This window comes from Hyaloscypha bicolor (genome assembly GCF_002865645.1).
Source record: "Hyaloscypha bicolor E unplaced genomic scaffold K444scaffold_125, whole genome shotgun sequence".
Taxonomy (NCBI): domain Eukaryota; kingdom Fungi; phylum Ascomycota; class Leotiomycetes; order Helotiales; family Hyaloscyphaceae; genus Hyaloscypha; species Hyaloscypha bicolor.
The window spans coordinates 306,584-320,631 of record NW_020194627.1 but is presented as its reverse complement, the minus strand read 5'-3'; the positions used below and the strand labels follow the sequence as shown (position 1 = coordinate 320,631).

General features: G+C 46.3%; 4 protein-coding genes across 4 annotated transcripts; 3 read left to right on the top strand and 1 right to left on the bottom strand.

Annotated features, from left to right (window-relative positions):
* Positions 1-876: 876 nt before the first annotated feature.
* On the top strand, positions 877-1,934 carry K444DRAFT_633594 (alpha/beta-hydrolase; the record flags this gene model as incomplete). Its single annotated transcript, XM_024883633.1, has 2 exons — positions 877-984; positions 1,134-1,934. 2 exons carry the CDS (start codon positions 877-879, stop codon positions 1,932-1,934), a joined length of 909 nt encoding a protein of 302 aa, XP_024732356.1.
* Positions 1,935-3,057: 1,123 nt separating this feature from the next.
* Positions 3,058-5,585, top strand: K444DRAFT_666692 (putative cytochrome P450; the record flags this gene model as incomplete). The annotated part of the gene is made up of 8 exons (XM_024887206.1): positions 3,058-3,432; positions 3,484-4,019; positions 4,087-4,407; positions 4,473-4,498; positions 4,564-4,648; positions 4,741-4,904; positions 4,980-5,088; positions 5,565-5,585. The coding sequence occupies exons 1-8, from the start codon at positions 3,081-3,083 to the stop codon at positions 5,583-5,585; spliced, it is 1,614 nt and encodes a 537-aa protein (XP_024732355.1). The 5' UTR covers positions 3,058-3,080.
* Positions 5,586-10,081: 4,496 nt separating this feature from the next.
* On the bottom strand, positions 10,082-11,850 carry K444DRAFT_655037 (NAD(P)-binding protein; the record flags this gene model as incomplete). The annotated part of the gene is made up of 7 exons (XM_024885983.1): positions 10,082-10,401; positions 10,458-10,524; positions 10,578-10,753; positions 10,807-10,841; positions 10,904-11,158; positions 11,304-11,356; positions 11,845-11,850. The coding sequence occupies 7 exons, from the start codon at positions 11,848-11,850 to the stop codon at positions 10,082-10,084; spliced, it is 912 nt and encodes a 303-aa protein (XP_024732354.1).
* Positions 11,851-12,049: 199 nt separating this feature from the next.
* On the top strand, positions 12,050-13,814 carry K444DRAFT_568447 (general substrate transporter). The gene is made up of 2 exons (XM_024877200.1): positions 12,050-12,409; positions 12,463-13,814. The coding sequence occupies exons 1-2, from the start codon at positions 12,056-12,058 to the stop codon at positions 13,672-13,674; spliced, it is 1,566 nt and encodes a 521-aa protein (XP_024732353.1). The 5' UTR covers positions 12,050-12,055; the 3' UTR covers positions 13,675-13,814.
* The last annotated feature ends 234 nt before the right edge of the window (positions 13,815-14,048 follow it).

Below are 14,048 nucleotides of genomic sequence, written 5' to 3'. Positions count from 1 at the left end.
CACTTCCCAAAAGTCTGAACTCGGAAGCCGATTTCACGTACTTTGTTGATTCCGAGAGAGTACAGGCCCTGAGAGGGCAAAAGATCCTTGCAAGAAGAAGGTGGAATGAATCCTCAGGTTGGCAGGGCCGAATTCAAGTGAATGGACATGAGTCCCAAGTCCCTAAGAATGAATTCGATGAATCTCAGGTTGTTGGGTTGGATTAAAGTGAATGGGCGTGAAACTCAGTCACTGAAAACGAAAGCTACCGCTGCATATTGGCAAAGGGGGAATCCAAGTTCCCCCCTGCGAAATTTAATCAACATGGTGCCGAGGGAGCCGCCAGTATGACCCGGAAGTCGCAAGCTGGGATAACCCACATTTGCAGTCCCGATCCGTCTATGGGGTCACATGAGACCCGGTGATGTTTCCTTGCTGAGGTTCTTATCTCGAAGTTGAGGTCTTACACCGACACCTCGGTTCCATGGGGGCGAAATTCCGAAGGGATTGGTTTCCAAGACGCAATGGCGCGCAAACCTTGCTCAAACCATCGCCGGGTAATGTGGGACGACATACGCACGATGGAAGTCGGTTCTTCCCTGTCCTGCAGTGCAACGTGGTCCAATGCTGAGGTACTGGGATCGGAAAGGTGGGAGCTACCGTACACTCGCGAGATCTTTCACTCCGGCTTCCGGCAGTAAAGCTCCGCGCAGAGTTACATGACATGTCAATCACTGATCAACGGCGCACCTGCCAAAAACACTAATTCGGCTATAGCTTCAAATATTGAGAGGCGAATTCCCAAGAAGCAGTATTTACGCTGGTTTACGACTGGGAATTTCGAGATACATATTGCTGTTCGAATTTCCACGCTCTCTCTTCAATCTCGAGTTGAAGATGGCAAACCACGACGAGGTCGAGTTCAAAACTCTGGACGGCCTCACCTTGAGGGGGTGGCTGTACCCAGCAAGCAAACGAGGCCCTGGTATCGTCATCACTCCTGGGGTAAGTCCGTCCGAGCTGTGGGCTCCTTTCGTTGGTTTCATTCCACGTGATCCAGATAACCAAGGCTCTTCTTGATACTTGTTGCAATCAAAAGTCCCAGAGCCTCAATTTGCAACTCTTTTTCAGTTCCTCAACTGACGAACTTTTAGTTCAATTGTGTCAAGGAGATGTTCGTACCAGAGGTCGCGGAACAATTCCAGCTCCTGGGCATCACATCGCTCATCTATGACCCACGAAGCACCGGCGTGAGCGATGGCACTCCTCGAAACGAGATCGACCCAATGAAGCAAGTCGAAGACTACTCCGACGCCCTCACCTTCCTCAGCACACTGCCTATTGTGGACTCAGACCGCATCGGCTTCTGGGGTATGTCGTTCTCGGGCACCATAGCTCTCTGCGCGGCTGCCCTGGATAAGAGGGCGAAATTTGTAATCGGTATCTGCCCGCTGCTGTCGTTCGAATACAGCAAGAATAGGTTCCCAAAAGTGCTCGCGAAAGCCGCCAAGGACCGAGAGTCGCAGGTCAAAGGAAACCCCCCGTTCTACCTGCCCCTTCTGACCGACAAGGGAGAGAATCCAGCCGGATTTGGCATTGGGATGGATAAGGAAGGATTCGAGTACATCTCCACCGCCAAAGAGAGAGTGGCGCCCTCCTTCGAGAACCGCACCACGATCCAATCGTACTATAAAATCGTCATGTGGCAACCAAGCGCGCTAATGCGGTATGTCTCGCCAACTCCGGTGATGTTCGTCGTGCCAGAGCTTGATAGAGTCTCTCCCCCGGAGGACCAGATCGCCCTCTTCGAGACCTTCGCCGAGCCGAAAAGATTACATGTCTCAATGGGTAAAGGGCATCTGAACGTTCTGAGTGGCGAGGACTTTCCTTCGATCATGAAGCTCCAAGCCGGCTGGGCCGTGGCTGCGTTAGACGGAACACTGGGCGTGCAGTAACGCATGTACATTTGATATGCAGCAGTGCATGCGCTGGCAGGATGACCTAACCTTGTTGTCAGCAGTAGTCGGCAACGGTTACGGCACGGAAGGGGATCGTACGTAGACGGTGCACCTTCTTTTCCTGGAGATCAGCACGCGAACGCATCGGCAGCGGGCCGGGGGAAAAGGTTTTCAGTTATATAGTCCGTAGGAGAGTTATACAGAGTTACACAGGTACATTTCAAGTAACACAGTCCAGCGCATCAACCGCTGTTCCAACAGAGGAATGACAGAAAATTGACCAGTCGCCGAGCGAATTCGTTATGTCGATAATCATGCGCTCCATTACCAACAATCAATCCCGTGCTCCCCATAGGGTGCCGGTGGAGGCGACCGAGGCTGTGGCCCTCTGCATTCATGGTGTTGCAGGAAACCGGCGGGGGAGGCACCTTCGCGTGGCGGCCTCTCACTCGCGAATTCAAACTTAGGCAGATGCAAGCTGCAGCAGTGGGGTTAAATTCCCACTCACTCGTCCAGTACATGCGAGACAGGAAAACCGATAGGATGGCTGTGTGGTCCCCGCACGGGCTGGCAAACGATCGTGCCGTACCGCTTTCCGCGGTGTGGGAAACTGAACGCGAGAACGACCCCTCTATGCACCGTGTTCCGCAATGGGGGAGGTGCATAACATGGTAGCCAGTATTCATCAAGAACCAGCCGCTGTTCAAGGATGAACGTTACCCCGCTGCGTTGACCTCCGGAATCCCAAACGGCGGATTGAATAGTAAGTTAGCTCTTGCGAGCTACCCCTCCATCTGAGCTGTCTCTCCTGCTATTCTCCTTCCACATGTAGCTCCTTTCTATTCCCAGTAAAACAGGTTAATGCGTTTAATGCGTTTAATGCTGGGGCCCTCCCACCGCACGGTTCACGAAATTGTATCATATAGGTTTTCCTTATGCAGATGGTCATCTACGAAAGTTTAGATGCCCCCACACAATCCCAAATACTCCGTTGAAAGGCCGAGTAAGATTGATTGGGAATTTCTCCGTGAAGTTTCGTCTTTGTTCCCGCGGCTCTCTCGTAAAGAGGTTGACATCCGATCCTTGCTATCCCCCAGCTGATTCTATCACTGCTCCCAAGGTGATTCCGTATCCTCGAACGTCATGGAGTCTATCAAGACGACAGTGAATGGGTGGAACATCATGGAGTCCATCAAGACCGCAGTCAGTAGTTGGAACATCATGGAGTCTATCAAGACCACAGTGGATGGTTGGAGCATCAATATGGATGTTCTCTACTCGCCGTCTAGCTGGCCGATCAGGCCTCTATCCCTCGTTGCTATGATCATACCCACATACCTGATACTGTTATCGATCTACCGCCTCTACTTCCACCCTCTTGCCAAGTTCCCCGGCCCCAAGCTTCCCGCACTCACCGGACTGTACGAGTTCTACTACGAGTGCATTCTCGGCGGCAGATATTTCGAGGAAATACTGCGAATGCATGAGCAGTATGGTATCCGCGCCTCCCACCTTCTTAACAGCTCTTTTACTCACCGTCGTCTAGGTCCAATCGTCCGTATCCGACCAGATGAACTCCACGTCAACGATCCCGACTGGAACGAGCCCTTCAAGATCAGCTCCCGAGTCAGCAAATGGCACTGGTACTACCGCGCCTTCGGCTCCTCGCAAGCCTCTTTCGGAACCGTAGACCACGAGCTCCACCGCATCCGCCGCAGCCCTCAGAATCCATACTTCACTGTCGCAGAAGTGCAGAAGTTTGAGCCAGAGATTGAGCACATTGTTGGCATACTCTGCTCTCGTCTAGAAGAGGCAAAGAAGACGGGCGAACCGGTCAATATCTCGAATGCGACGAAATCCCTGGCTACGGATGTAGTGACGGAGTTTGCGTTCCATAAGTCGTATAACCTCCTTAGTGAGCCTGACTTTGCGGCCGGCAATCACAACATGACGAGGACGTTTGCTCTGGTTGCAACGTGGCATCGCCATTTCGGGTTTATTCTGCAGTTGTTCGAGGCTATGCCTCGCTGGTTCGTTGCTCTAACTGACCCTTCTGCCGTCGCCATGCTTGATTTCTTCGATGTTAGTTCAACCAACTTCAACATCTTTCCTTCCTTACTTTCTCTAATGGTCTAACCATTGGGAACAGGACATCGAAAACCAAACCAAAGCCCTTATTGCCAAGCACAAAGGGCACACCGGCAAAGACATAGCCGCCGACATCGTGCAACAGATGCTCGATTCCGATATGCCTGAAGTCGAGAAGAACACCAAGCATCTCATGCTCGAAGTGCGCACCATCGTTGCTGCCGGGACAGAGACGTCTGGAAACACGCTCAGCGTTACAATCTTCCATCTCGTGGCCAATCCAGAGAAGGCACTAAGATTAAAAGAAGAGTTGTTGGAGGCGCAAAAGAAGAATCATGGGGTGCCGTTGACGTATCAGGAGTTGTTACAGTTGCCGTACCTGGTGCGTGCGCCTGAGAGTGCGACTTGCTTGACTTGTTAGGTTATGTACTGACCATGTTATATCAGAATGCTGTCGTTTCGGAAGGTCTTCGGTGAGTCCACTATATCAGATATATCGCTATGGAGTTGGAAAGTCTCACTCACACGTACCGTCTAGTATTTCCACCAGTGGAGCAGGCCGACACCCTCGAATCAACCCTCGCAGTGCCATGACCTACAAATCCTGGACTATTCCTGCCGGTGTAAGTACCCCTCCCTTCCCTCCCTCTCATCCACCCCCGTCCATAATCCCTGTCCTCCAATCAGAGTATCTGAGCTGTACTGACGGATGCAGACCCCGGTAAGCCTAACCCAAAAATTCATCCACGAGAACCCCACGATCTTCCCAAACCCTCGCTCCTTCTCACCAGAGCGGTGGGTCAACGCCGCTGACCGGAAGCGGCTGGAGAAATACCTGACGCCGTTTGGTCGTGGCTCGAGAGTGTGTGTTGGTATGAAGTAAGCCTCCGCCCCGCCTTCCCTCCCTTCCCCTTAAACAGAAACCAACCGCTAATCAATGCACGTAACCCGCAGTCTCGCAAACGCAGAAATGTATCTAGCGCTAGCGAGAATCTTCGCCTCTTTTGATCTAGGGCTGTATGAGACGAATCGAGAGGATGATATTGATCAGTATCATGATTTTGTTAGTCCGTATCCGAAGGCGGGGAGTGTGGGGTTGAGATGTGTTGTTAAATGACCTGAGTCGAGGAGTCGGAGTTGGCGAAATGGGGCCTGGAGTGGAATAGGTGATGGGTAATGAGTAATGGGATAACTAAATGACTTGCGTAACGAAGAATGATATCGTAGTGCTTGATAGATTGTGTGATAGTTCCAGTGATGTGATGCGTTTGAAAAGCGACAAGAGTATAACCGGCAAAGTTCGTTGTTGCGAGGAAACCAGCTGGAACACTCTGGCCACGTGGGGCATCACACCTAAGATGGGCCGCATACACCAGGCTCGGCAATGATACCTGAGGTATCAATACTGGATTGATATCGATTCGGTATCGAATCGAATCGAATGAATCAATACCCCCCTACTTTTTAAATGCCTTATTATCTTCTATTTTAAAAAGAGACTTATTTCTATACAAGCTTTACATATATAATCTATTATAGATAAAGGATTTTAAGCTTTAAAATTTATAAAATTATTAATAAACTCTTAATATAATAATATCTCTTCGTATTTGGACTATTAGCCTTATACTCGGAAATTCGCTTATTACCCAAATCTTAATAAGCTTGAGAACTTCAAAAATTAGGTACTATAAGTAAAGCTTCTTATAAAAGGTTTTTAAAAAAAAGTCTAAATTATAAAGAATACTCTAAATAATAAAGCAATATACTTTTCTTTTTAATATCCAAGCCTTTAGGTTAGTTTTATTAATAGTAAAGAGTACTTGGGGTCCGAGAATCGCTTAGGTATCAATACCATCGATACTGGATCGTTGCCGAGCCTTGCATACACCGTGGCTTCCACGTGATGCGCGGGGCGCGTCCTCCTCGCCGGCGATGCTGGGCAGAAGGTGCGGGGCAATCCGTTACACGGCAGTGCCGAAATCCCCGGCTGTTCTACAGAAACCTTTCGCCATTCAATAATAGAGCATGGTGTGTCTTCGTATTGAATGTTATTGCACTATTATGGGGCTGCCAATTGGCAATGAATAAGGTTATTACGAGCCTGCGGACATAAGTCCCTGTTTTTAGGGCATTTCGCTGAGAAACGAGTCCCATAACTATTTTGGTCGTTTTTATTTTATATTTAGAATTGGATTTGGTGGCCTTCTAAACTCAATCTATCATTTTTCGTCGTGTGCGCTTGAATTATACAAGGTTTCAATTTGTAGTTGTGAAGAAGCTGTGAAGTGAAGTGAACGACTTTGGTTTTGTGATGCCTAAATACATCGCTAAAAACAAGGACTTATGTCCGCAGGCTCGTTGCTTGGTTTTGTTACTACGTACTGTACAGTGGTCTTTAAATGTTAACTAGTATTTAACTGCATATAGCAAGAAAGGCTGGAATCAAAACAAGGAATTGGTCAGGCCACCCTTCGATTCTAGCCAGTTCGTCGAAAAATCCCCTGTAAACAGGCCATGCTGTATTTAACGTTTAAAGGGGAGGTAAGGGGCACCCACGCCCACGTAACGAGTAACTCACGTACCCGGTAGAAGCATACGCTAGCCAACAGCCCCATACCACTCGACCGCCCACTACCCCTGTCGGACCACCAAAAGTTTATCCTATTTTTAAAGTTCTTAGAAAATTCTAAAAAAAACTCTGGAATCACTATCGCGAGGTCACTTATCACGAATGTCTAATTAGTTTTATTGTTTAGAGCCGCTGTGGTGAAATCACGGTTCGGGCGGTTGAGTGGTCTGGGCAGTTGGCCAGCAATGCTTCTATGGAGGGCAACGTGGAACCACGGAGTGCCCACAACACACACAATAAGATCTGTGTATTTAGGTCACAACTAACTCTTTCGTAGGGTATAGTTCTGTTCTGAGTCAAAGATACAGTTGTCCACCATTGCAAGTATTTGTGGCCGAATTCTCACCTAAAACATTAGGAATATTAATCCTCAAACATGTCCCCGCCTTACAATGTTAGTCCTAAATCCATCCGCACAATATCAATCGCGACCTCTTCTCTTTTCCTGCTCCTAACAGCTCCGAGAAACTAACTTAAAGCATGCTTAGGTCATCATTGCTAAAGCCGGTATTCAGGTCTTCTGCTGGCTCTTCCACTTGTCAAAAAAGTATTTCTATCCTACTCCTCGAGGCTGCTAACAGGCTAGACGAGCAACCGTGAGCGACGCATTATTATCCTCCTGCCGCTCGTGAGCTGCGGCGTGTTGGCGTGTTGGAAGATGTTCAAGACCGAGGTTTCTTGCCACAAGCCCTCTATTGGGGAAACCTGAAAGGACCCGACTGGCTGCGATGAACGTTAGCGATCTCAAGGATCACCTTGACCACCTGATCTCTCTTCCTCACAACAACCTGGGCGGTATCATATAAGCACCTTCAAAAACAGCCCACGGCCAAAATCGTGTGTTGCACCAAGGTGACAAAAATTGACCTGGATGAGAACAGCGCTTTGGTTGAGGCCGAGACTGCCAACGACATCAAGAAGTTCGAGTCCAGTTACCTCGTCAGCTGCGAGAGTGCGAGTAGTTAGGTTCGAAGGTCCCTGTTCAGAGAATAGAGCTTCCCTGGTTATTCGTGGTCCCTGCAGATCGTTGTAACCAATCTACGCCATCTCCATGGCTCTGATCAGACTGCTCAACTAGAGAGTGCGCTTGACAGGGAGCTCTAAAGCTTGTCCCTACCGATACTGGGAGCTTCTTTCCCGTGTACCGTAGCTTGCTTATAGCCCAGGGGCACCCTGTCGCGCGCCTTCGCGGCGCGCCCGGGTGCGGCCAATGGGTCATATAATTTAATTAATTATAATTACGGAGTTTTGGCCCGAGATTAAATTGGTGTCGGTTTACTAGTAACGCGTAGCACCGTCACGTAATATGCGTGGAATACAAGTGCGTTAAAGTTAGTGAAGTGGTTTTTAGTTCGAAGTAAGGATCGCAGTATCGTGGTATTAATATGCGATCCCTAAATCTGCTAAGCCTAATGGGGACTAGCTACCGGTTGAAGATCCTCAGAAGAAACAGGCAGAAGTGAACCAAGTACCAGGTTCGCGAATTACCGGGTATTTTACTCGTCACGTATGAACACAAGAGATTTCTAGAATTCCGATAAATTCCAGAATAGAAGCGTGAAGCTCGTAGAAGCTTGGGAGCGAGGCTAAATACTCCTTAGCGCCATAATTAAGCGAAATATGTGCCTGAGGCTCAAGCGAATTTTCCCCCTCACACGGTCGAGTCAACTATGGGACGCGAGGTCACATGACCATGTCCCGTATCCCATATCCCGTTGCCCATGTCCCATTGCCCATGTCCCATTGCCCATGTCCCGTGTCCCGAGTCCCGTAACTACGCACGTGACTCCCGAAGGAATAGCTATACTAATAATTGGATTAAGTTAGGAACCTAATAATTAAATTATAATTTATTAACTATTAATTATTACGTTATATGAACTTATAAAAGAAACAAAGAATTAAAGGGCTATAAGGCTAATATAAGACTTAAATAAGGTTTTATTTAATTTTAGTTTAAGTTTATAAAAAGAGAAATTAAAAAATAACTTAAAAGATAAAATAAGCTTATATAAGGAATAATTATACGGGATAAATATACGCGAAAAGTATTACGGGTATAGTACTCAGGGCTTGGAAAGCAAGATAGAAGGTCTTTTATAAAGACGATTTAAAGCTAAGAAGGGAAAGCTAGAATATAGGAGGCTATAGGCTTAAGTATACCTATAGTAAACTAGCTTCTAAGGGGCCTAGTATCCTAAATATCTCCATATACATTTCCACGCTAGCTATTAGGTGATTATATCAGGTAATCGGAATATTGAAACCTGAACTATAATAAAAAGAGTATATAAGTTATAGGAAAACAAGAAAAAGATTTATAAAAAGAAAATAATATATAAAAATAAGAGATTAAAATAAAAGCAAGAAAGTAATAACTAGTAATAATAAATTAAGATTTCTATAAGAACTTATATAAACTAAAAATAGCAAGCTAGCTATAAAAGTATAAATAGAAATATTAGTTTAATAATTATATAAGAATTATATTATTAACTAATATGTTAAAAAATTAAGTATATTAATTAATATAATTAATTTATAATTAATTTAATATAGAACTAATTAATTAAATTATTTTATAATTATAATAAATTAATATTTATTTAATAATTATCAAATAACTAAAGCACTTATTAAGTAGCTCTAGTTAAATTAAGCTAGGGCTTATATAATAATAGCTAAATACTAACTTTTAATAATAATAAATAAGTTATTTTCTTTGAAATCTCTATATTTCTTCTTTTATTATCTAACTTTAGCTCGCTTACTAAGCGCTACTGCCCCTAATTAGGATAGTACTAGAGCTAGAACGGGCAGGAGCGTTACCAGATTCGGCTAGTACGATTACGTGTGTATTAATCTAATTAATACGTGAACAGAATATGATTAATGAGTATGTTTCGTGATTAAATTAGATTAATGGCTATTAATCTAATCTAATCTATTCATTTGACATACTGTTGTTAACAATTACAACTTACCTGCGAGTCTTTACTTCAGTCAAGCCCTTCATTAGTATGTTTCAGGCTCGCAGTATTTCCTCAGCTTGTCTTCTTTATCGTTTAGAATATTATCTTATCTACCTCAATTTCTGTACTTCAGATGTTCAGGGTTGGCAAAGAGCTGCCATAGAAGACAAGGAGGTAAATATTGGTTGAGATTACCAAAATACATTTACATAACAAGAGAAATTTTCTGGGCTGTTGGGTTGGCCTATGAGAGAGGGGATTTTGGCAGGTCCGTTTGGGTTTGCAGTTTTGATAAAGAAGAGCTGGGACGGGTATACAGGGATTTCAAGGTTTGGTGCGACACAAGGAAGTGTGGAAGGAGGAGTAAAAAATAACAGGAGGTTCTAGGTGTGCAACATGCGGTGGCAGGTTTAAGTAGTGGTTTTAGCAGTATCTAAGGGAGAATCTGCTATCTAACTATTGACATACTTTCTCCAGTCATGCACATCCTTGAATCCCAAGACCTCTCTAATCTTGCGATTACTCAGTGGTGCCTCATATTTTCCCATCTCACGAGTGACCTTGGTTTTCGGGTAATTCTTTGCCAAAAACTCCTTCGTCGTCTCCTTAACCGTGATCGTATCATTTGTGGCGTTGAAGATCTGAAAGCCGAGTCCGTCTTTCTTGATTGCCAAGTCACAAATCTGTCCCAGGTCGCGGGCGTCAATGTATGACCAGGCATTGCGCTTGCGGCCCGCCGGTTTTGAAATGTAGCCTGGAAAATCTCGCTCATCTGTGTATTCATTAGTTTTCAACCCCGCGCCGAGTTATCTTTGTGCAATGACTTACACTCGTGGGGTTCAATGACGTTCCCAATTCGAAGGGCGTAAATATCTATTCCAAATCGTCTCGCAAACTAATCCTTGTGAGCTGTAGTCAGATTTCCGCACTCACATAATCTCAACTTACTGTTCTTGCTGTCTTTTCTGCACAGATTTTGCTAAGAGCATAGGAATCTTCAGGATCGACGTCGTAGTCTTCTTCGAGAGGAAATGAATGATAGTCTGCGTCACCCTGAGCAAAACAAACGCCGTACGTTGTCTCGCTACTCGCGACGATGATTTTCTTGACACCCAGTTTGCAAGCTGTGAGAGCATTGTCAGTCACAATACTTGAGCAAAGTTTTTGAAACACTTACCAGCTTCGATTACGTTGTAAGTTGACGTCACGTTGCTAGAGGGCGTGGTCAACGGCCAAACTACTTACTAGTTCAGGTGGGAAACTTTGGTACTTACGCTTGGAATGTCTCGTTATCGGGAACGATCATATTGCGAGGATATGCAGCAAAATGTATCACAACATCTGGTGGCTGAGGAAGCGATTTCTCATCATAACCGCTCATGTTGAAATGCGAGGTTAGAGCATTGAATGCTTGACCCGATTGCGTGAGGTCTGCCTTCAAGGTGTAGATGTCGGCCTTTGGATCCGGGAAAGGGGCAAGGTCTACGTTTAGTATTTTGTGGCCCTGCTCGAGGAGGTAAGGAAGCACGCTGGAAAATCTCAGAGTCAGCATTGCTTGGCGGGGAACAAATTAGGGAGTTGAAACCATGTTTCGAGTTCTCTTTACTCTAAAGACGAGAACAGCCTCTCCAGGCATCTGAGAGGGGGAATTTGGGCTCAGAGATTGACACATACTGTCTTCCGGCTTTTCCACTACCGCCGGTAAAGAGGATGCGTTTGCCACCCGACTTTATAGAGATTTCGCTATTTCCCATGTTGGATAATTCTTGAGCGCCAAGTTTCAAACAATGGAAAGAATTCTATTTTGGGCGAAGTTCGTTTGAAACTGTTGTTAGCTATTTGAATATGAGGAGAGCGTTCTTTATCCCATCTGCCTGCATTCCGTGAAGTAAACGAACATCTTATTCCCAGGACACATTGCCACTACTCCCGGAAATCCCGCAGATGCGGTATTCAAACCACTCCTCGAGGAGCGATCATGCAATGCTTCAGCGTATCACAAAAGCGGGATGACAGGCTTGGCAGGGGTAGACAGTCCCCTTATAAATCATGACTCCACAACCGGTTGACATAGCGGCTTTCACTCCGCTCCCTTCTTCCTCGCCGAATTGGGGACAGAGGGTGCTTTGTCATATGATTTTCTGGCGCTTCCACGAAGCTGAACGGCTCGCAAGTTCGTTTCCCCGGCGGACTTTTTTTACCCCGGATTATTAACCTTCATCCCCGCAAAGTGACCACACTAGAATGCGGAGTGATAGCGGTGATGTATCCGCAAGATGGAGAAACTGGCATGCGGCGATCCCACTCTTCTCTAGAGCGTACTTCGAGTGACATGTCGGAACTGGTAATATAACTCGAGACATCTCCGAAGTGATGTTATCAGAAAAAACATATTTTTTCAGCCCAAAAACATTCAACAATTCAACATGAAACCTGGAGTTTATCAGTTTTTGGTGGGGTGTTTTGCAGCCCTTGGATCCTTTTTATTCGGCTATGACTTAGGTGTCATAGCTGAAGTTGTTGCGTCGGACTCCTTCAAGACTTTATTTCTCCAGCAAAATGCGAACTCTCGATCTGGGACTGTGGTGGCCCTCTTTACAGGAGGCTGTTTTACTGGGGCCCTTGGTGCTGGATTTTCTGACAGACTTGGTCGTCGAGGCACTATTCTTATGGCTTGCTGCATCTTCGTTGTTGGTGGTACGATTCAAACAGCAGGTGTCACCATCGGTATGTTATATGCTGGAAGGTTTATTGCAGGAATTGGTGTTGGATTTTTGACCGTAAGTGGACCCAATCTTGGCATTGTGGATGGCATTAATTTTTTTTGATATAGATGATAATTCCCATATATCAATCCGAGATCTCACATCGCCGTATTCGAGGTAGAATCACCAGTCTTCAGCAACTTTTCAACGCTCTAGGACAGATCTTCGCCACGTGGGCTGGCTACGGTTGTTTTGTGACCTGGGATGGAACCGGTAACAGTCGTTCATGGCGGATTCCGCTCGCGATCCAAATCATCCCAGCTCTTTTCCTTGGGGGACTGGTGTACCTCTTCCCAGAAAGTCCGAGATGGCTGTGTGACCACGATCAACCCGAACAAGGGCTCAAAAACTTAGCCCACTTGCACGCCTATGACGACACCAAAGATTCCTATGTCATCGCCGAGTTCAACCTCATCCAAGCCCAAATAGCAGAAGAACACTCCCAAAAGTCCAAAACTTACCTCGATCTCTTCAGAGACTGGCCCAACCTCAGGCGGACTATCCTGATGATGATGATCCAAGCCAGTTGCCAAATGACCGGAGTCAGCGCCATCCAGTATTTCTCCCCTCAAATCTTTGCTCAGATCGGGATTCCCACCGACACGACGCTTCTTTTGCAAGCCGTCAATGCCATCATTGCTTTCCTCGGGACCGCGGTCTGCATTGCAGTGATTGACAACGTTGGGAGAAGACCACTGGAAATTTATGGCGCGATTATAATGAGCGGGACATTCATCGTCAACGCCATCTTGATCGCAGTTTTCCCAGCGACAGTTTCAAACACTGGGGCACACTGGGGCTTCATCGTCATGACTTGGGTCTTCAACTTCGTATTCTTCGTCACCAGCGGTCCCCTCTCATGGGCTATTCCTGCCGAGCTTTTCGGTACAGCCATGCGTACAAAGGGTGTATCGTGGGGGGCGATGACCTCCTTCGCTTTCAACACTATGATCGGCCAGATCACTCCAATTGCCATATCGTCCATCGGCTGGAAGTTTTACATTATTTTCATCGTCTGTAATTTGACAAGTGCGCTCTTCTTCTGGGCGTTCCTTCCAGAGACGAAGGGACTTAACTTGGAGGACATGGATGAGCTGTTTTACAACTCGCCGACTTTTGTACCTGGCTCACACTGGAAACCGAGTTCTCATGTTGATAGCGATGCTGCAGAGGTCAAGGAACAGGAAGAGAGCGATGTTGGGACTGGAAAATCGGATTATGCAGGTGCAGGTGGGGTTCCGACAGACCAGCAGGTTGAACGCGTCCAATTGAAGGAATAGGCATCTGTGGGTGTAACTGGGTAGAAGTCAAGATGCTTCGGGCTTGTTTGATACTAGATGATAGAATCGTAGGGCTTGGTCGTGGGAGTGTGAGTGGTTATGGTAATACTCTAGTCACTGTTTGAGCCTGCGTACATGAGACAAGAATTCAAAATTATCTGTTGAACGATGCACTTTCCGTGACTGGCGTAAATTACCCGTGTACGTATTGGACGTTTGAATAGCGATAACAGAAAGTCCTCGTCGCCTTTTCGAAAATAAGCGGGGGCCTTCCTTCGCGTTGCGCGGAAATCCATTCCAGACACCTCAAAACCTCGACGGCACAAAGGTCTAAACCTACCTTTTCTCCCTCTTATAATCGAATGTTCGGTATC